The following is a 22415-nucleotide window of genomic DNA, read 5'->3' on the forward strand; positions in this document are numbered from 1 at the left end:
GCTGAATGAACTGTTTCGCTGCCAGACAGGGCTCCGCTGATAGCCAGGTGGAACAGTGGTAAGGATTCACTCCATGGTGCTGAAAAGAAAGCTCTGATATTGGGACATCTTTATGTGGGCCCTAACAGTTTGTGCTCACCGTTTGTCACCCTTATAGTGCAGTTGATGTATTGTTTAGTGTTGGGTTGTGTAGTGGCTTTGCTGGCATGCATCTAAAAAATATATGTTTTGTTTGCCCCACCAAGATTTATATGCTAACATTGCCACTGCTAACAGATATTGTAGAGTTTATGAGAATTTGGCACTCTACAGGGGAATTTCATGAGGCAATTATCTAGGGCTCGTCAATGTCTAATCTAAGAATACATTATGGTGTCTGAAAGAGAGGACATAGTAATTCATTTAAACTTCAAAATAAAACATGGTGCAGAAGCTATTGAATTTATTTGATGTAGAAACCCAACAAAAAACACAGTGATGTTCATTCAAGGGCGCCAGAAATTCAAAAGCAAGGTCTTGTTATGTAACTGTGCGTGTGTGTACCCTGGGGTCCTGATAAACCCAAGACATTGACCCACTATTACCTTGGGTTTAGAGATTATTATCTCTATAATGCCATTTGTCAAGGTGCAGTTAGCTTTAACCCGGAACTATGTATGCAGCTGTATTTTCAGGACGAGACACTTTGGACGGAACACATGATAAACGGTTCGTTTTTGACATATGATTTACATTTGTTTCAAGTCTTCCACTATTGTTTTAAAATGTAATCTGCCTTCATGCATGGCAAGTGCCACATTTTTCAGAATAGCTAGCTAACTTAATTTGTTAAATAATTAACTCTAAATCGCATAAACCTAACCAGTTGAGCGAGGTAGCTAGCTAATCCTGTTGAATTAATTTGTCAACAAATGCACCCACGGTCATCTGCAGCACTGTGGCTAGCACACTCACGTAGCTACTACACTGTGGATGGTTAACTATCTAGTAGGGGAACAATTGTACTTTTAATGAATGACTGTGCCTTTATTTAGTTACTAACGCTAGCTAGCTACCTATTTGCAATGTACCAGCTATCTGATTAATTGTGTTTTCATTATTTTGTGACAACTGGAGAGCACACGCAGCCGGAAGAGATGAAGTGATTGATAATCCCGCCCGTAATCCATTCCTGTCCTAGTGCCTTGTCTCTTCTGCATTTAACGTTATGACCAAAGATCAGTCTGGACCAAACTACAAGCTAGTCTCGCTAGCCGCCTACCAAAGAGACATTTCCTGGACGATTGATGAGTTGTGAAGATGAGCACTCATAAAGCTGCGTTGTGCAAGGTCCAGATTTTAAAGTTATTTCTGACTTCGGCAAGGTGCGGGAGGATCACACGATTCCATGGTAAGAAGGGGGGCAAACAATGGACACTGCTCTAAGTGCATGCAGTAATTCACCCTGCTTAGAGTAAAACGACACGTCTACAGGTCTGGACAGAATAGTGATTTAGTAACAGATATTTATATGACAGATAAAATGACCATGTAGTGACATAGAATGAGTTAGCTACATACATGGGTTGTCATTGCTCATTCTGGCTTGTGTCTATACAGGTGTGTGTGGACTTTCCACCTCCACACCTGCCTCCAGTGCCAAGGTGTGCATAGTTGGAGGTGGCCCAGCTGGCTTCTACACTGCACAACACCTAGTCAAGGTGAGTGATGTCTCAGTGCTACCATCCCCAAGATTTGAACCATCGGGTAGATGCTTCCCTTAGGCACAAATCTTGGATCAGAGCTTTCTTTCCCAAAATCCTGTTCCAATTTATTGCCCTTTCCCCCGAAGTGTAAACTAGGGAACCATTCCATGAGGGGAAGTTAACAAGTGCAGACTTCAGGAAGGATAGAGATTAGATAAAAGGGACAGCAGCCAATGTGTACTTTACACCCAGAGGGGAAGTTAACAAGTGCAGACTTCAGGAAGGATAGAGATTAGATAAAAGGGACAGCAGCCAATGTGTACTTTACACCCAGAGTTGACATAATTCCCCACCTATAGTAATCCACCAGACCCAGTTCTTTGTTGTGCTACAGCTCTGTATTGTTTACATAGCTGAGAATTTGATCCTTTGGCCAAAAAAACACATTTATAAACAAAAGTACAGTCAATAGAAATCTATACCGTGTGTGCAAATGGAGTAAGAAGGCAATAAATAGGCCATAGTAATCAAATCTATTTATTTATTTACTTTTTTTCTCCCCAATTTCATGGTATCCAATTGTTAGTAGCTACTATCTTGTCTCATCGCTACAACTCCCGTACGGGCTCGGGAGAGACGAAGGTTGAAAGTCATGCGTCCTCCGATACACAACCCAACTGCTTCTTAACACAGCGCGCATCCAACCCGGAAGCCAGCCGCACCAATGTGTCGGAGGAAACACTGTGCACCTGGCAACCTTGGTTAGCGCGCACTGCGCCCGGCCCTGCAGTACAGCGCCCTTAACCACTGTGCCACCCGGGAGGCCCTTATCAAATCAAATTTATTTGTTACATACACATGGTTAGCAGATGTTAATGTGAGTGTAGCGAAATGCTTGTGCTTCTAGTTCCGACAATACAGTAATAACCAACAAGTAATCTAACCTAACAATTCAAAAACTACTACCTTATACACACTAGTGTAAAGGGATAAAGAATATGTACATAAAGATATATGAATGAGTGATGGTACAGAACGGCATAGGCAAGATGCAGTAGATGGTATTGAGTACAGTATATACATATGAGATGAGATGAGTAATGTAGGGTAAACAAAGTTGAATAGTTGAAAGTGGCTAGTGATACATCTATTACATAAAGATGCAGTAGATGATATAGAGTACAGTATATACATATACATATGAGATGAATAATGTAGGGTATCTGAACATTATATTAAGTAGCATTGTTTAAAGTGGCTAGTGATTTATATTTTTACATCAATTTCCATCCATTTCAATTATTAAAGTGGCTGGAGTTGAGGCAGTGTGTTGGCAGCAGCCACTCAATGTAGTGGTGGCTGTTTAACAGTCTGGCCTTGAGATAGAAGCTGTTTTTCAGTCTCTCGGTCCCTGCTTTGATGCACCTGTACTGACCTCGCCTTCTGGATGATAGCGGGGTGAACAGGCAGTGGCTCGGGTGGTTGTTGTCCTTGATGATCTTTATGGCCTTCCTGTGACATCGGGTGGTGTAGGTGTCCTGGAGGGCAGGTAGTTTGCCCCCGGTGATGCGTTGTGCAGACCTCACTACCCTCTGGAGAGCCTTATGGTTGTGGGTGGAGCAGTTGCCGTACAAGGCGGTGATGCAGCCCGACAGGATGCTCTTGATTGTGCATCTGTAGAAGTTTGTGAGTGCTTTTGGTGACAAGCCAAATTTCTTCATCTCCTGAGGTTGAAGAGGCGCTGCTGTGCCTTCTTCACAACGTTGTCTGTGTGGGTGGACCAATTCAGTTTGTCTGTGATGTGTACGCCGAGGAACTTGAAACTTACTACCCTCTCCATTACTGTCCCGTCGATAGGGGGGTGCTCCCTCTGTTGTTTCCTGAAGTCCACAATCATCTCCTTTGTTTTGTTGAGTATGCGGTTATTTTCCTGACACCACACTCCGAGGGCCCTCACCTCCTCCCTGTAGGCCGTCTCGTCGTTGTTGGTAATCAAGCCTACCACTGTACTGTCGTCCGCAAACTTGATGATTGAGTTGGAGGCGTGCATGGCCACGCAGTCGTGGGTGAACAGGGAGTACAGGAGAGGGCTCAGAACGCACCCTTGTGGGGCCCCAGTGTTGAGAATCAGCGGGGTGGAGATGTTACCTACCCTCACCACCTGGGGGCGGCCCGTCACGAAGTCCAGTACCCAGTTGCACAGGGCGGGGTCGAGACCCAGGGTCTCGAGCTTGATGACGAGTTTGGAGGGTACTATGGTGTTAAATGCTGAGCTTTAGTCGATGAACAGCATTCTCACATAGGTATTCCTCTTGTCCAGATGGGTTAGGGATTCTGAAACTAAAACAGGAAACACCCGTGCTCTGGTCTGTTCACCGCTGGTCCGACCAATCTGATTCCACGCTTCAAGATTGCTTTGATCACATGGACTGGGATATGTTCCGGATAGCATCGAACAACAACATTGATGTATATGCTGAGTCGGTGAGGGAGTTTATTAGCAAGTGCATCGGTGATGTTGTACCCACGGCGACTTTTAAAACCATCCCCAACCAGAAACCGTGGATTGATGGCAGCATTCGCGCAAAACTGAAAGTGCGAACCACCACTTTTAATCAGGGCAAGGCGACCGGAAACATGACCGAATACAAACAGTCTAGCTATTCCCTCCGCAAGGCAATCTAACAAGCTAAGTGTCAGTATAGAGACAAAGTAGAGTCGCAATTCAACGGCTCAGACACGAGAGGTATGTGGCAGGGTCTACAGTCAATCACGGACTACATAAAGAAAATCAGCCCCGATGTCTTGCTCCCAGACAAACAAAACCGCTTTTTTGCTCGCTTTGAGGACATTACAGTGCCACCGACACGGCCCGCTACCAAAACATGCGGGCTCTCCTTCAACGCAGCCAATGTGAGTAAAACATTTAAACGTGTTAACCCTCGCAGGGCTGCCGGCCCAGACGGCATACATAGCCGAGTCCTCAGAGCATGCGCAGACCAGCTGGCTGGTGTGTTTACGGACATATTCAATCAATCCCTATCACAGTCTGCTGTCCCCACATGCCACCATTGTTCCTGTTTCCAAGAAAGCTAAGGTAAATGAGCTAAATGACTATCGCCCCATAGCACTCACTTCTGTCATCATGAAGTGCTTTGAGAGACTAGTCAAGGACCATATCACCTCCACCCTACCTGACACCCTAGACCCACTCCAATTTGCTTACTGCCCCAATAGGTCCACAGACGACGCAATCGCAATCACACTGCCCACTGCCCTAACCCATCTGGACAAGAGGAATACCTATGTAAGAATGCTGTTCATCGCCTACAGCTCAGCATTTAACGCCATAGTACCCTCCAAATTCGTCATTAAGCTCGAGACCCTGGGTCTCGACTAGAGGTTGACCGATAATCGGCCATTCCAATTAAAACTCCCCCATACAGAAGACGCCTTCGTCCAATTACTTTTATGTGTAATGTATTGGGCTAACCTTAACCACACTGCTAACCTTATGCCTAACTTTAAATTAAGATCAAAAAGCAAATGTTTTTATGTTATGATATTGCCCATTTAAACTTTGTGGCTGTGGTAACTAGTGACAACTCTTTTTACTAGAGTAAATGTAAAATATGGGTTTGAATTTGAATTCAATCACTTATTTTTTTTGTCAACTTTTTAAAAATCAGCTATCTAAAAAGGCATCAACTAAAAAATATTGCATACGTTGTAGCTTACTTAGACCCACCCTACTTTACATCATTTTAGGTTTTTGTGTTGTGCCCACTATCAGTTGAGACACTACATGCTCTTGAATACCGGGTGGGTGTCATTTCAATCATAGAAATAGAATGGACCAATCCCTTCAGACCATTGCAATTTACCTGGTACACCATTGACATAAACATTTAATTGAAATGTTAAGTTCTAATTACTACCCAAAAGATGGCTGCCGGCCCACCTATTGTCGAATGTCAACTTAAATGGTCATGTCTATTCTATTATCCATATTCCTATGATTTCATTAGGTTTGCTATGGTATAATTTAACCCTCAGTCCCGATACCCCATCAAAAATTTACTTTTCATTTATCTGCCTGTCTAGCCCTTATATTTAGCATCACAATGCAGTGATTTACCATTTTCTTTTCAGGACAACCAGGGGCTACAAGTACAACACAAACCAATTTGACATAAACAGTTGCATTCATGAGTTTTTGTGGCAAAAATCAATAATAAAAAAAGAAAGTCGGCCAAAGCAAAAACCTGATTAACATTGAATTTATGAATGCTGTAAGTACAAAAAAACTACAGAAATAGTTTGCTCACTGGGAAATGAATATCCAACTAGTCCGTGACAACCGTGTAGAGTTTGTGACAGTAGCTGTGAGCTTATTACAGTATTCTAGGCACTGTCCTGAGATTGTCTACCTTATCTTTCAATAACTTTTGTATGAGCTTGTGAGCACTGCTCTAATCACACAGTTGGTATTTATGGCTGCAGAAGAAATAGACATATCCAATGGTATAACGCAGAAGTCTGTAGACACACAATGTTTTTTTCAAGAGGTTAGAAGTCCAAAACGTGCTGGCGTTATGGTGGGACTCATTGGGTTAAAACAACAGACCAAACAGACGAAAAAAAATCTTGAGTTGAGGCGTTTTTAGATAATTGACGTTTAAGGTAAAACAAAAACAAAAATACAATTTGACTAAATGTTTTTTTCACGAAAGTATACAATAGTTTGACAGCCCTGTTTGTAAGCTTTTAAATGATAGCAATCTCAACTGTTTATCTTTTCCAGTGATGAAGACATGGATGTCTCATGGTATGGTAGGGTAAGCAATATAGGTCAACTTTGAGCACCTTCTATCTCTTGAATGTCCTGGCATTCATGTTTTAAAAGTAGCTTTCTGACAAAAAAGTAACTTCGACAATGGGAAAATATATATATGGAAGGTTTTGTTCATATCAAAGTGATGCTGTCAAAAAGTGATTGAATTCAAATGGATTTACCCATACTTGGTGATATTAAGAGATAATCTGAGAAATTGTATGTGCACAATTGCCTAATTTGCTTGGAACATATTTTTACAGGCAGCTACCGAGCCTGCTCGTAAACCAGGAAATTACGTCATCAATTGCTGATTACTCTATCAATAGCTCTCATTTGTATTGTGGTACATACAGTATATAGCGACTGGCTGCTACTTGTATATTTCCCATGTGTAAAGATAGCATTATTTGTGGTCCACGGTTGTTAAATGGCATGAATACATTTCCTGCACTTGTACACAAAGCCCTTATTTTAAAATAAAAGCCTACCAAGTCTGACACTGTCGGGTCAAATATAGCCCTGCATACGTCAATAGAGTCAAACTAAAGTAGTACGCAGGCCTGGGCAACGCCAATCCTCAGGGGCCTGATTGGTGTCACACTTTTTCCCCAGCCAACACACTTGACTCCAATAATCAACTAATCATGATCTTCAGTTAAAAATGCAATTAGTTTAAATCAGGTGTGTTTGCTAGGGATGGGGAAAAGTGTGACACCAATCAGGCCCCCGAGGACTGGAGTTGCCCAGGCCTGAGTCAGTGTCAACATATGTTTGGTTCATACTGGCATGTTTTTAAGTGTAAGCAAGGCTTTTTTGTGTGTGTGTCTGTAAAAGACTCGGACAGATGTTCAGGTGGACATCTACGAGCGTCTACCCGTCCCCTTCGGCCTGGTCAGATTTGGGGTGGCCCCCGACCATCCAGAGGTCAAGGTCAGTATTGATTGATTAAATGATAGCCAGACAGAAGCAGACAAAATTTATATAATTTATTGAATCATGGCATCTCTCCTTCTCTCTCCTCCCTCTTCTTCTATTTCTCTCTTTTTTTCTTGTCTCATCAGAACGTCATCAACACCTTCACCCAAACGGCCCAGCATGCCAGGTGTAGTTTCCATGGCAATGTGAGAGTGGGGAAGGACGTCACTGTGGAGGAGCTTCAAGAAGCCTACCACGCTGTGGTGCTGGTGAGACTACACCCCAAAGAGATCTACACCCCTAAATCACTGTGTGTGTGTGTGTTGGTTTTGTGTCTTTTAAGTGTGAGTATTTATGTGTGTGTGTGTGTGTTTATCCGTAGAGCTATGGAGCGGAGGGGAACAGGACAATGGGTGTACCAGGGGAAGACTTGGCTGGGGTGTACTCTGCCAAAGACTTTGTCGGCTGGTACAATGGGCTGCCTAGAAACAGTGAGGTAATGTTGTCCTAACTATTTACAGAGGTGTTAGGAGAAAGTACTGAGCTTTTAAATCACAGGCTTCGACACACATTTCAGTGATATACAGTGCCTTCGGAAAGTATTTATACCCCTTGACCTTTTCCACATTTTTCCACATTCCACATCCTTATTCTAAAATGTGTTAAATATTTTTTCCCCCCCATGTCAATCTACACACAACAACCCATAATGACAAAGCAAAAACAGGTTTAGACATTTTTGCTAATTTATAAAAAATGTAAATATCACATTTACATAAGTGTTCAGACCCTTTACTCAGTACTTTATTGAAGCAGTGATTACAGCATCGAGTCTTCTTGGGTAGAAGCTACAAGCTTGACACACCTGCATTTGTGGAGTTTCTCCCAATCTTCTTTGCAGATACTCTCAAGCTTTGTCAGGTTGGATGGGGAGCTTTGCTGCACAGCTATTTTCAGGTCTCTCCAGAGATGTTAGATCGGGTTCGGGCTCTGGCTGTGCCACTCAAGGACATTGAGACTTGTCCCGAAGCCATTCCTGCATTGTATTGGCTGTGTGCTTAGGGTCGTTGTCCTGTTGGAAGGTGAACCCGAGTGCTGAGGTCCTGAGTGCTGTGGAGCAGGTTTTCATCAAGTAGCTCTCTGTACTTTCCTCCATTCATCTTTCCCTCGATCCTGACTAGTCTCCCTGCCGCTGACAAATGTCCTTACAGCGTGATGCTGCCACCACCATGCTTCACTGTAGGGATGGTGCCAGGTTTCCTCCAGACGTAATGCTTGGAATTCAGGCCAAAGAGTTCAATCTTGGTTTCATCAGACCAGAAAATCTTGTTTCTCATGGTCTGAGAGGCTTTAGGTGCCTTTTGGCAAACTCCCAAGTGGGCTGCCAAGGGCAGCTCTAGGTAGAGTCTCTGTGTTTTCAAACGTTTTCCATTTAACAATGATGGAGGCCTCTGTTCTTGGGGACCTTCAATGCTGCAGAATTGTTTTGGGTACCCTTCTCCAGATCTGTGCCTCGCCACAATCCTGTCTCGGAGGTCTACGGACAATTCCTTTGACCTCATGGCTTAGTTTTTGCTCTGACATGCACTGTGAACTGTGGAACCTTATATAGACAGGTGTGTGCCTTTCCAAATCATGTCCAATTACCTGAATTTACCATAGGTGTACTCCAATCAAGTTGTAGAAACATCTCAAGGATGATCAATGGAAACAGGATGCACCTGAGCTCAATTTCGAGTCTCATAGCAAAGGGTTTGAATAGTTATGTAAATAAGGTATTTCTGTTTCTAAAAACCTGTTTTTGCTTTGTCATTATGGGGTACTGTGTGTGGATTGCTGAGAATTTTTATTTAGTCAATTTAAGAGTAAGGCTGAAACGTAACAAAATGTGGAAAAGGTCAAGGGGTCTGAATACTTTCTGAATGCGCTGTACATAAATCTGTTTATCTCGGTCCCTCTCCATTTCTCTTTCTCCATCCTACTAGCTTAGGCCGGATCTGAGCTGTGAGACTGCTGTCATTCTGGGGCAGGGTAACGTGGCACTGGATGTTGCGAGGATACTGCTATCTCCTGTAGATATTCTGAAGGTAAGATATGCTTGCCTGACGACTCATCCCAAATTTAATTCCGCTGCTCTATCGCTCCAAACATTGTCTGAAACTGCCATCCTAGAAGTTTTTTGTGTTGACCTCAAAATGAGGGCCCTTGTACAAAACTAATTAAACAGCAAATGGGTCATCTCTAACAAATCTAACGAATCACAATATCAAAGTTGATAACATCATCATGTAGGCCAGCTCTGGGTCAACCCAATGGTTTCTGGGACCAATCAGAATGCTCAGAATGTGTTTGCATTCTAGAGAACGTAATGGAGGAAAGCAAACCCGGACTCATTGTGGAGAAGAAATGCTAGTTTGGACAGAGTGATGTGGATGGGTAGTCAGACTAGAGATATGCTGCCACGCATCTACCCAAATACATTCTATATCTGATCTCTCTCTGTCAAAGCCTAAATCCTACCATTGTGTATAAAATGTTAAAGCACACAGAAAGAAAACAATCCATATCTGCATATCTCTGGATTAGAGGTCGACCGATTGTGATTTTTCAACGCGATGCTGATTTTTGGAGGACCAATACCGGTTAATCGGCCAATTTTTCATTATTACAATATATGTATTTGTAATAATGACAATTACAACAATACTGAATTAACACTTTTATTTTAACTTAATATAATATATCAAAATCTATTTAGTCTCAAATAAACAATCAAACATGTTCAATTTGGTTTAAATAATGCAAAAACACAGTGTTGGAGAAGAAAGTAAAAGTGCAATATGTGCCATGTAAAAAAGTTTAAGTTCCTTGCTCAGAACATGAGAATATATGAAAGCTGGTTCCTTTTAACATGAGTCTTCAATATTCCCAGGTAAGAAGTTTTAGGTTGTAGTTATTATAGGAATTATAGGACTATTTCTCTCTACCATTTGTATTTCATATACCTTTGACTATTGGATGTTCTTATGGGCACTATAGTATTGCCAGCCTAATCTCGGGAGTTGATAGGCTTGAAGTCATAAACAGCGCAATGCTTGAAGCACCGCGAAGAGCTGCTGGCAAATGCAGGAAAGTGCTGTTTGAATGAATGCTTATGAGCCCGCTGCTGCCTACCACCGCTCAGTCAGACTGCTCTATCAAATCATAGATTTAATTATAATGACACACAGAAATACGAGCCTTAGGTCATTAATATGGTAGAATCCGGAAACTACCATCTCGAAAACAAGACTTTTATTCTTTCAGTGAAATACGGAACCGTTCCGTATTTTATCTAACGAGTGGCATCCATTAGTCTAAATATTGCTGTTACATTGCACAACATTCAATGTATGTCATAATTATGTACAATTCTGGCAAATGAATTATGGTCTTTGTTAGGAAGAAATGGTCTTCAAGCAGTTCACAACGAGCCAGGCGGCCCAAACTGCTGCATATACCCTGACTCGGCTTGCACAGAACGCAAGAGAAGTGACACAATTTCCCTAGTTAAAATAAATTCATGTTAGCAGGAAATATTAACTAAATATGCAGGTTTAAAAACATATACTTGTGTAATTTATTTTAAAGAAAGGCATTGATGTTTATGGTTAGGTACACATTGGTGCAACGACAGTGCTTTTTTTTTGCGCTTGTTAAATCATCACCCGTTTGGCGAAGTAGGCTGTGATTCGATGAGAAATTAACAGGCACCGCATCGATTATATGCAACACAGGACACGCTAGATAAACTAGTAACATCATCAACCATATGTAGTTAACTAGTGATTATGTCAAGATTGATTGTTTTTTATAAGATAAGTTTAATGCTAACTAGCAACTTGCCTTGGCTCCTTGCTGCACTCGCATAACAACCTCCACTAGTCTCCTCGTGGAGTGTAATGTAATCGGCCATAATCGGTGTCAAAAATGCAGATTACCAATTGTTTTGAAAACTTGAAATCGGCCCTAATTAATCGGCCATTCTGATTAATCGGTCAACCTCTACTCTGGATATATAATTATTGCTAAGTGTCAGGTGTCTCCATGTAACCCCTTCTCTGTCTCATTCCCGTGTAGAAGACTGATATCACCCAGCATGCACTAGATGCCCTGGCAGAGAGCAGTGTCCGCAGGGTGCTCATTGTGGGGCGCAGGGGGCCCCTACAAGTGGCCTGCACTATTAAGGTGAGGCTCTGACCCCTAACACTTAACCCCTGACCACTACAGGTGGGCTGCAGAACACAGGGAGCACACAGGTTGATGTCTTACATTTGATGATTCACATTTGATGATTACCATTGTATGTATTTTTATTGTCCAAACACTAAATTATGAAGTCATATTTATGAGGGTTTAAAGTTCCAAGTGCAATTGTTTTGTTCTGTAAATCAGGGACTATTTATTACTGCATAGTATTTGTGTTGGTTTTGCATAGTGTGATTCTAGATTGTGAGACAGTTTCCATTCACAACATACAATTGACTGTGCCGGTTTGCCATGTGAGTATACGTGCCAAAGGTTTAGCCTTTTATCTGCCTTAAACATCCCCACATCTTTATAAATGAACTTTCGCTCAGATCAGGTCAGGGGTAATGTGTTGAATCCACCGTGCCTCCAACTTGGCAATCCCCTATCATTGTAACAAATATTTTGGAAGTTATAGAAATGCATTTATTAATGTCTTCATTTGTTTTTTTTCCCACATTTATTCGATTTAAAGAAAAATGTATGCATACTGTTAAAATGATATGTTGAGCTAAAAATGTAAAAACATGAAACACCTGTAACTTTTTCTACTTATAATTTGTTCTACTTCTTTGACGAAGACTTAAGACAACAAGATTACAAAGCGTTAAGAGTTGCGTTCATAACCATCACCTGTGCTTGTACAGTGCCTTGCGAAAGTATTCGGCCCCCTTGAACTTTGCGACCTTTTGCCACATTTCAGGCTTCAAACATAAAGATATAAAACTGTATTTTTTTGTGAAGAATCAACAACAAGTGGGACACAATCATGAAGTGGAACGACATTTATTGGATATTTCAAACTTTTTTAACAAATCAAAAACTGAAAAACTGGGCGTGCAAAATTATTCAGCCCCTTTACTTTCAGTGCAGCAAACTCTCTCCAGAAGTTCAGTGAGGATCTCTGAATGATCCAATGTTGACCTAAAGGACTAATGATGATAAATACAATCCACCTGTGTGTAATCAAGTCTCCGTATAAATGCACCTGCACTGTGATAGTCTCAGAGGTCCGTTAAAAGCGCAGAGAGCATCATGAAGAACAAGGAACACACCAGGCAGGTCCGAGATACTGTTGTGAAGAAGTTTAAAGCGGGATTTGGATACAAAAAGATTTCCCAAGCTTTAAACATCCCAAGGAGCACTGTGCAAGCGATAATATTGAAATGGAAGGAGTATCAGACCACTGCAAATCTACCAAGACCTGGCCGTCCCTCTAAACTTTCAGCTCATACAAGGAGAAGACTGATCAGAGATGCAGCCAAGAGGCCCATGATCACTCTGGATGAACTGCAGAGTTCTACAGCTGAGGTGGGAGACTCTGTCCATAGGACAACAATCAGTCGTATATTGCACAAATCTGGCCTTTATGGAAGAGTGGCAAGAAGAAAGCCATTTCTTAAAGATATCCATAAAAAGTGTTGTTTAAAGTTTGCCACAAGCCACCTGGGAGACACACCAAACATGTGGAAGAAGGTGCTCTGGTCAGATGAAACCAAAATTGAACTTTTTGGCAACAATGCAAAACGTTATGTTTGGCGTAAAAGCAACACAGCTCATCACACTGAACACACCATCCCCACTGTCAAACATGGTGGTGGCAGCATCATGGTTTGGGCCTGCTTTTCTTCAGCAGGGACAGGGAAGATGGTTAAAATTGATGGGAAGATGGATGGAGCCAAATACAGGACCATTCTGGAAAAAAACTGATGGAGTCTGCAAAAGACCTGAGACTGGGACGGAGATTTGTCTTCCAACAAGACAATGATCCAAAACATAAAGCAAAATCTACAATGGAATGGTTCAAAAATAAACATATCCAGGTGTTAGAATGGCCAAGTCAAAGTCCAGACCTGAATCCAATCGAGAATCTGTGGAAAGAACTGAAAACTGCTGTTCACAAATGCTCTCCATCCAACCTCACTGAGCTCGAGCTGTTTTGCAAGGAGGAATGGGAAAAAATTTCAGTCTCTCGATGTGCAAAACTGATAGAGACATACCCCAAGCGACTTACAGCTGTAATCGCAGCAAAAGGTGGCGCTACAAAGTATTAACTTAAGGGGGCTGAATAATTTTGCATGCCCAATTTTTCAGTTTTTGATTTGTTAAAAAAGTTTGAAATATCCAATAAATGTCGTTCCACTTCATGATTGTGTCCCACTTGTTGTTGATTCTTCACAAAAACATACAGTTTTATATCTTTATGTTTGAAGCCTGAAATGTGGCAAAAGGTCGCAAAGTTCAAGGGGGCCGAATACTTTCGCAAGGCACTGTATGTGGTTAAATCAACATTATTTTTGCAAACACTCGTGGGTGTTTATTTGTTGTGTCTAGGAGCTGAGAGAGATGGTGAACCTGCCTGGCACCAGACCAGAGATGGAGGCGTCTGAGTTTGAGGGCATAGCAGAAACTCTTAAATGTGAGACACGGCTGTTTAGTTCCTCTTAAGGTTTCTCTCATTAAAATCTTCTGTTATTGACTTGTATCCTTGTCCTTAGTAATGTGATGTCACACACTGCCCTTCACAGGCCTCAACAGCATCTGTATTCCCTTCCCCTTCCCTAAGGCCTCCATTGCGACCATCTATCTGACAAGGAACATGCTCCAAACTCCCCCCTCTCAATCATGTCGGAACTCTGCAGACCAGCAGCAGTATATGTTTGCTCTACCATAACCCAGATCGTCAATGGTTACAGAATCAGATTAACATCCATTTGTAAATTCTCCCTTGTCTTCAAACCAGCATCTCTCTCTGTCTCTGCCTTCCCATCAACCTGTTCCCCATGATAAACTGTCTCTAATCTAGACTGTCCGCTCTGCTATCACAGTCTTGCGAGGGCGTTTCAGAAGTCTGAATTATTTACTTGATTGTCAGTCACATATTCACAGTATTTTCTTAACCATATTGAGTATAGGACTATGGATTTTCATCTTACATTTACATTATGAGTCATTTAGCAGACTTACAGGAGAGCAACATACAGAGCAACTTACAGGAGCAATTAGGGTTAAGTGCCTTGCACATCGCAGATTTTTCACCGACCCAGCAACCTTTCGACTAAGGGGATGACATAATGGAGATGATCTATTGGAACGGTGCTTCTTCAGACAGCCTGAGGGATTCTTTTTGCACGGAAAAAGAAATTGAATCAAGTTTGACGTGTAGGAGCTAGTTTGGCAACATATGGTGTCTCGGAAAAGTACCTGAAAGTTTCAACCAAGGGTTAGTGTAGATTCCTATGTGTGTGGGCTGTCTTATTTGGGTTTATGCCTGAACTGTAGGTATGTGTTGATACTTGCCCCCTAGCTTTTGTTCAACTTGTTTATTTTTGTCAGTATAATTTGACTGTAATTGTGTGTTTGTGTGTGTGTGTCCTCTCAGCGCTGGCCAGGCCCAGGAAGCGTCTGACCGAGCTGCTGCTGAAGGCTGCAATAGAGACTCCAGGGGAGGAGGAGTTGGAGAGACGGAACAGGGCAGAGCGGGCCTGGGGATTCCGCTTCCTCCGGAAGCCCCTGGAGGTCCTCCCCTCAACTGACCTCATCAGGGCCGCAGGGATACGATTGGCTGTCAATCGGCTGGAGGTGAGCCGGGTGCTTTAGGAATAGCTATACTGTGGGATCATCTCTTGAGCTTACCCTCTGTCGTAATTGATTGTCCCTACTTTCCCAGATAAATCCAATAAAACCTTTTTCATTAAACACAAGACAAGGCCATATTGTCTGAAGCTGGAACAGAGAAGCGCCTAGGTTAAGCTGGCCCCGGCCTCTCTGTCTCTCCCCAGGGCGACGGTGAGGGGGTGAGGGCAGTGGCCACCGGTGAGGTGGAAGATGTGGAGTGCGGCCTAGTCATCAGCAGCATCGGCTACAAGAGCCTTCTCATCGACCCCGCCGTCCCCTTCGACACCCGAAAAGCCATCATCCCCAACACTATGGGCCGCGTGCAGCAGACTGCAGGTGTGTATGGGTGCGTTCGTCTGCCTGCCTTAAACACAAGCTAATTGGAAAATGGGCCCCATTTCCCCCCAAAAGGTGTATATATGTAAGTATTTTCATTTGTTTTTAATTCAGATAGGGCTAACATGAAATGAGAGTGGTGACCCAGAGAGAGAGGGAGATACAGAATAGCAGTGGGGTCGGGATTCTTACCCACGCTAGGGTGGTGGATATATGCCGCAGGCGGTGGGGTTTCGATGATCAACCTCAGACCACTATTGAGGTCTGAGAAGAAAGTCTATCCCTTTTGGATTGAACTGTCCCCTTTAACCTCTGTGTGTGTGTGTGTGTGTGTGTGTGTGTGTGTGTGTGTGTGTGTGTGTCGGCAGGTCTGTACTGCAGTGGCTGGGTGAAGAGGGGTCCCACGGGGGTGATAGCCACCACCATGAACGACAGCTTTGACACAGCCAGGACTCTGCTACAGGACATTGGTAAAGGAACACTGGATGTATCCACCGTCAAGCCTGGCTCACAGGGGGTCTCCGCCCTCCTGGAGAAAAGAGGTACTGCAACTCTTTAGCACTGTGTTGATTATTAAAATGATTCAATTCACTTCAAATAACAACATTTTTCCTGTGAGGAAACTTCTTGTGTACAATAGTACGTACAGTAAATGCAATACAGCAGTGTACCGGTGTTACGCCTGCAGTGCTGTATTTGTGTTTTAACTTCTTGCATGTACTATTTACATCAGGGATAGGCAACTTTGATGGGAGTGGGGGCCACAAAAAATCTGAATTCATCATGAGGGACCACAGATCCTCTCGGGTCGGCGTACCCACATGTGCATTTCTGTTTTACAGCTAATTACCTGCAATTATACACGTAGATGATGTGAGCAAGACCTCTAAACAGGTCAGCGTTCACAAGGCCGCGGGGCCAGACGGATTACCAAGATGTGTACTCCAAGCATACGCGGACCAACTGGCAAGTGTCTTCACTGACATGTTCAAACTCTCCCTACATACATGTTTCAAGCAGACCACCATAGTCCCTGTGAAGAAAGCGAAGGTAACCTGCCTAAATGACTACCGTTGGTAGCCATGAAGTGCTTTGAAAGGCTGGTCATGGCTCACATCAACAACAACATCCTAGATACCCTAGACACACTCCAATTAGCATAATGCCCCAACAGATCCACAGATGAAGCTCAATCACACGCCACTCTGCCCTTTCCCACCTGGACAAAAGGAACACCTATGTGAGAATGCTGTTCATTAACCTCTTGAAACTAGAGGGCACTATTTTCAATTTTGGAAAAATAACGTTCCCAAAGTAAACAGGCTATTTTTCAGGACCAGATACTAGAAAATGCATATAATTGACAGCTTAGGATAGAAAACACTAAAGTTTCCAAAACTGTAAAAATATTGTCTGTGAGTATAACAGAACTGATTATGCAGGCGAAAGCCTGAGAAAAATCCAATCAGGAAGTGACTCTTATTTAGAAACCTCTGCGTTCCTGTGTCCCTATTGAGCAGTGAAAGGGATATCAACCAGATTTATTTTTCTATGGCTTCCCTAATGTGTCTAGTGTCACAAGACATAGTTTCAGGCTTTTATTTTGGAAAATGAGCGTGAGCGACAACATTGCGTCAGTGGTCAGCTGGTGGCTCAGTGATGTGTGCGTAATAGACAAATGCGGCTATTGTTTCTCTCGCTCCTACTAAGAAGCCAACTGACCCGGTTGATATATTATCGAATAGATATTTGAAAAACACATTGAGGATTGATTATAAAAAAACTTTGCCATGTTTCTGTCGATATTATGGATCTAATCTGGAATATTTTTCGGTGTTGTCGTGTCCGCAATTTCCGGTCGATTTCTCAGCCAAACGTGAAGAACAAACAGAGCTATTTCGCCTACAAAAATAATCTTTATGGAAAAAAGGAACATTTGCTATCTAACTGGAAGTCTCGTGAGTGAAAACATCCGAAGCTCAAAGGTAAACGATTTAATTTGATTGCTTTTCTGATTTTCGTGACCAAGCTGCCTGCTGCTAGCTAGGCATAATGCTATGCTAGGCTATCGATAAACTTACACAAATGCTTGTCTTGCTTTGGCTGTAAAGCATCATTTCAAAATCTGAGATGACAGGGTGATTACCAAAAGGCTAAGCTATGTTTCAATATATTTCACGAATATGAATATTTTCAAGTAGATTTTGTCCGTTGTGTTATGCTAATTAGTGTCAGTTGATGACAATTCTCCCGGATCCGGGAGCGGTAGTTCCAAGAGGTTTTAACTATACCTCAGCGTTCAGCACAATAGTGCCCACAAAGCTAAGGACCCTGGGACTAAACACCTCCCTATGCAACTGGATCCTAAACTTCCTGACAGGTTGTCCCCAGGTGGTAAGGGTAGGCAACCACACATCTGCCACTGTGATCCTCAACACTGGGGCCCCTCAGGGGTGCGTGCTCAGTCCCCTTCTGTACTCCCTGTTCACCCACGACTGCGTGGCCAAGCACGACTCCAACACCATCATTAAGTTTGCTGACAACAACGGTGCTAGGCCTGATCACCGACAATGATGAGACCGACAATGATGAGACCGTCTGTACGGAGGAGGTCAGAGACCTGGCAGTGTGGTGCCAGGAAAACACCCTCTCCCTCAACGTGAGAAAGACAAAGGAGATGATCATGGACTACAGGAAAAGGAGGACTGAACACGCCCCCATTCACATCGACGCAGGTGTAGTGGAGCGGGTCGAGAGTTTCAAGTTCCTTGGTGTCCACATCACCAACAAACTATCATGGTCCATACACGTCAAGAAATTCATAAACAGGGCACGACAATGCCTTTTCCCCCTCAGGAGACTGAAAAAATTTGGCATGGGTCCCCAGATCCTCAAAGTTCCACAGCTGCACCATCGAGAGCATCCTGACCGTTTGCATCACCACCTGGTATGGCAACTGCTCTGCAGTTGGGGGTAGTGCGTACGGCCCAGTGCATCACTGGGGCCAAGCTTCCTGCCATCCAGGAAAAGTTGAAGTTGGAAGTTTACATACCCCTTAGCCAAATACATTTAAACTCAGTTTTTCACAATTCCTGACATTTAATCATAGTAAAAATTCCCTGTCTTAGGTTAGTTAGGATGACCACTTTATTTTAAGAATGTGAAATGTCAGAATAATAGTAGAGAATGATTTCTTTCAGCTTTTATTTCTTTCATCACATTCCCAGTGGGTCAGAAGTTTACATACACTCAATTAGTATTTGGTAGCATTGCCTTTAAATTGTTTAACTTTGGTCAAATGTTTTGGGTAGCCTTCTTCAAGCTTCCCACGATAAGTTGGGTGAATTTTTGGCCCATTCCTCCTGACAGAGCTGGTGTAACTGAGTCAGGTTTTTAGGCCTCCTTGCTCGAACACGCTTTTTCAGTTCTGCCCTCAAATTTGCTATATGATTGAGGTCAGGGCTTTGTGATAGCCACTCCAATACCTTGACTTTGTTGTCCTTAAGCCATCTTGCCACAACTTTGCAAGTATGCTTGGGATCATTGTCCATTTGGAAGACCCATTTGCGACCAAGCTTTAACTTCCTGACTGATGTCTTGAGATGTTGCTTCAATATATCCATATAATTTTCCTCCCTCTAGATGTAATCTATTTTGTGAAGTGCACCAGTCCCTCCTGCAGCAAAACACCCCCACAACATGATGCTGCCACCCCGTGCTTCACGGTTGGGATGGTGTTCTTCGGCTTGCAAGCCTCCCCCTTTTTCCTTCAAACATAACGATGGTCATTATGGCCAAACAGTTCTATTTTTGTTTCATCAGAGCAGAGGACATTTCTCCAAGAAGTACACTCTTTGTCCCCATGTGCAGTTGCAAACCGTAATCTGGCTTTTTTATGGCGGTTTCGGAGCAGTGGCTTCCTTGTCCGAGCAGCCTTTCAGGTTATGTGGATATAGATACTTTTGTACCTGTTTCCTTCAGCATCTTCACAAGGTCCTTTGCTGCTGTTCTGGGATTGATTTCCACTTTTCACACCAAAGTACGTTCATCTCTAGGAGACAGAACGCATCTCCTTCCTTGAGCGGTATGACGGCTGTGTTTTTTTTTCTGATGTCTTGGCTGATTTCTTTTGATTTTCCCATGATGTCAAGCAAAGAGGCACTGAGTTTGAAGGTAGGCCTTGAAATACACAGGTACACCTCCAATTGACTCAAATGATGTCAACTAGCCTATCAGAAGCTTCTAAAGCCATGACATCCTTTTCTGGAATTTTCCAAGCTGTTTTAAAAGCACAGTCAACTTCGTGTATGTAAACTTCTGACCCACTGGAATTGTGATACAGTGAATTATAAATTAAATAATCTGTCTGCAAACAGTTGTTGGAAAAAATGATTTATGTCATGCACAAAGTAGATGTCCTAACCGACTTGCCAAAACTATAGTTTGTTTACAAGACATTTGTGGTTGGAAAACTAGTTTTAATGGCTCCACCCTAAGTGTATGTTAACTTCCGACTTCAACTGTATAAACTAGGCAGTGTCAGAGGAAGGCCCTAAAAATTGTCAAAGACTCCAGCCACCCTAGACAGACTGTTCTCTCTTTTACCGCATGGCAAGCGGTACCGGAGCGCCAAGTCCAGGTCCAAAATGCTTCTTAACAGCTTCTACCCCCAAGCCATAGGACTCCTGAATAATTAATCAAATGGGCACTCAGACTATTTGCATTGTCCCCCACCACAACACACACAGTCACTTTAGCCCTACTTACATGTACAAATTACCATGACTAATCTGTACCTCCACACATTTACTCGATACCGGTACCCCCTGTATATGGCCTTATTATTGTTATTTTATTGTGTTAGTTTCTTAACTCTATTTTCTAAACTGCATTGTTGGTTAAGGGCTTGTAAGTAAGCATTTAAGGTAAGGTCTACCTACACCTGTTGTACACCTGTTGTATTTGGCATATGTGACAAATACAATTTTATTTTATTTTACCATAGGGTGGAGAGAAGTGTTTGCGGTTTTTAATGATATCTGGGTGAGACTGAATAACAAAATCAATGGAGCCCCCCCAGACTGTAATTGGACCATGATAACAAGTTTAAATAGCTGGCCGCTAAACTAACTTAGCAATCTAAAAATCTTAGTCACTCAATTAACCAATGTCAGCTATCAAATTGTATTAGTCACATGCGTTGAATACAACAGGTGTCGACCTTATAGTGAAATGCTTACTTACGAGACCCTAACCGACAGTGCAGTTTAAAAACATACAGATGAGAATAAGAGATAAAAGTAAATAAAAGTAAGTAATTAAAGACTGACAAAGGAGAAACTGCTGGCGCACAGACAATTTTCGAAATTGCAACTATTCTACCTTACAAGAATATATTTGTATGTAGAAAAATTAATTTAAAAAAGTTTGATCTGAGGGCTTTCAAAAGTGCCCGCGGGCCGCCAGTTGCCCATCCCTGATTTACATGATAACAAATCATGACGACTGGAAATCCCTTAAGGCAAATGGTAATCTTGCTGACTCCATACAGACCGTTCTCTGTCACTAAGATGCCATAAACGGAGCCTGACTAAAGAGAAAGGGATAATAATAACAATGTATCTCCACTGTAATGTAAACTCAGCAACAACTAAAAAGAAACATCCCTTTTTCAGGACCCTGTCTTTCAAAGATAATTTGGAAAATTCCAAATAACTTCACAGATCTTCATTGTAAAGGGTTTAAACACTGTTTCCCATGCTTGTTCAATGAACCATAAACAATGAACATGTACCTGTGGAACAGTTGTTTCTTTTTTTGCTGAGTTTAGGTATGTTGAGGACTAAGTATCAGCTTCCACAAGTGTTAGCGTCCACCTTGATATTTTACAAAAACGACCTACCTCCCTGTGCATGACTGTAGGTGTGAAGCCAGTTTCGTTCTCTGACTGGGAGAAGATCGACAGTGAGGAGACGAGGAGGGGAGAGATCAAGGGAAAGCCCAGGGAAAAGATGCTGGACGTGGGAGAGATGCTGCAGGTAGCCCGGGCATAGGGACAAGGGACCACACACACAGGTCATATGGATCAGAGGACTCGACAACCAAGAAGTGAATAAGAACCACTGACCACACACACAACACTGGTCCAACCCCACTTTTTATGCCACCTACAGGCCACGAACTTGTCTGTCTATGGTACACGCACACGATCAATTTAGTCCCTGACCATCATGCAATGCCAGTCATACAATACCCGAGTTCCAAGTTGACTTGCCATATGTAATAAATACACTTTACATCTTACTCACCAGAGCTCTCATTGAAACAATGGTGGTGTTTCACTGCAGTACTAGTGATTTTAATGGTTGTGGCTTGGCGCTAATAAAAACAGTCAGGGCCTGGTTTCCCGATAGCGATGGAATTTAGGCATACAAGTGTTTTTAATGATGCATCCATATTTCTGAAGATGTAGTATGTGTTTCTCAATACACCACAGAGAGAACGTTCGCTAAGTGCGTTGTTGAGGCATGTGTCGATACAGATAGGATCGAGACAAAAAAAGGCAGTGCTGCTCTTGGATCAGCGTTCTCCGTTCAAATAACACCTTAAACATTACAATTATTCCACAATACTGTCGATGGATCAGCTCATGGAGAGATTATCGCCTATGGCTGCAAATCTTAAAACACTGGATTTGGCACGTCATTGTGCACATTAGGCTACACATCATGAAATAT

The 22415-nt window shown here is 42.6% G+C and overlaps 1 protein-coding gene across 3 annotated transcripts; it reads left to right on the top strand.

The window, feature by feature from the left end:
* The first annotated feature begins 588 nt into the window (after positions 1 to 588).
* Positions 589 to 21981, top strand: fdxr (ferredoxin reductase). Of its 3 annotated transcripts, XM_024387842.2 has the most exons (13): positions 589 to 708; positions 1181 to 1390; positions 1600 to 1700; positions 7357 to 7452; positions 7584 to 7706; positions 7820 to 7933; positions 9423 to 9524; positions 11557 to 11664; positions 14059 to 14143; positions 15107 to 15306; positions 15507 to 15678; positions 16047 to 16220; positions 21601 to 21981. In XM_024387842.2, the coding sequence occupies exons 2-13, from the start codon at positions 1300 to 1302 to the stop codon at positions 21729 to 21731; spliced, it is 1497 nt and encodes a 498-aa protein (XP_024243610.1). In that variant the 5' UTR covers positions 589 to 708; positions 1181 to 1299; the 3' UTR covers positions 21732 to 21981. The 3 variants fall into 3 exon arrangements, with proteins under 3 accessions (XP_024243610.1, XP_042161979.1, XP_024243611.1); XM_042306045.1 differs by lacking the exon at positions 589 to 708 and having other exon boundaries at positions 715 to 1390; XM_024387843.2 differs by lacking the exons at positions 589 to 708; positions 21601 to 21981 and adding an exon at positions 16521 to 16621 and having other exon boundaries at positions 715 to 1390.
* Positions 21982 to 22415: the final 434 nt, after the last annotated feature.

Source organism: Oncorhynchus tshawytscha, linkage group LG25 (assembly GCF_018296145.1).
Source record: "Oncorhynchus tshawytscha isolate Ot180627B linkage group LG25, Otsh_v2.0, whole genome shotgun sequence".
NCBI classification, from domain to species: domain Eukaryota; kingdom Metazoa; phylum Chordata; class Actinopteri; order Salmoniformes; family Salmonidae; genus Oncorhynchus; species Oncorhynchus tshawytscha.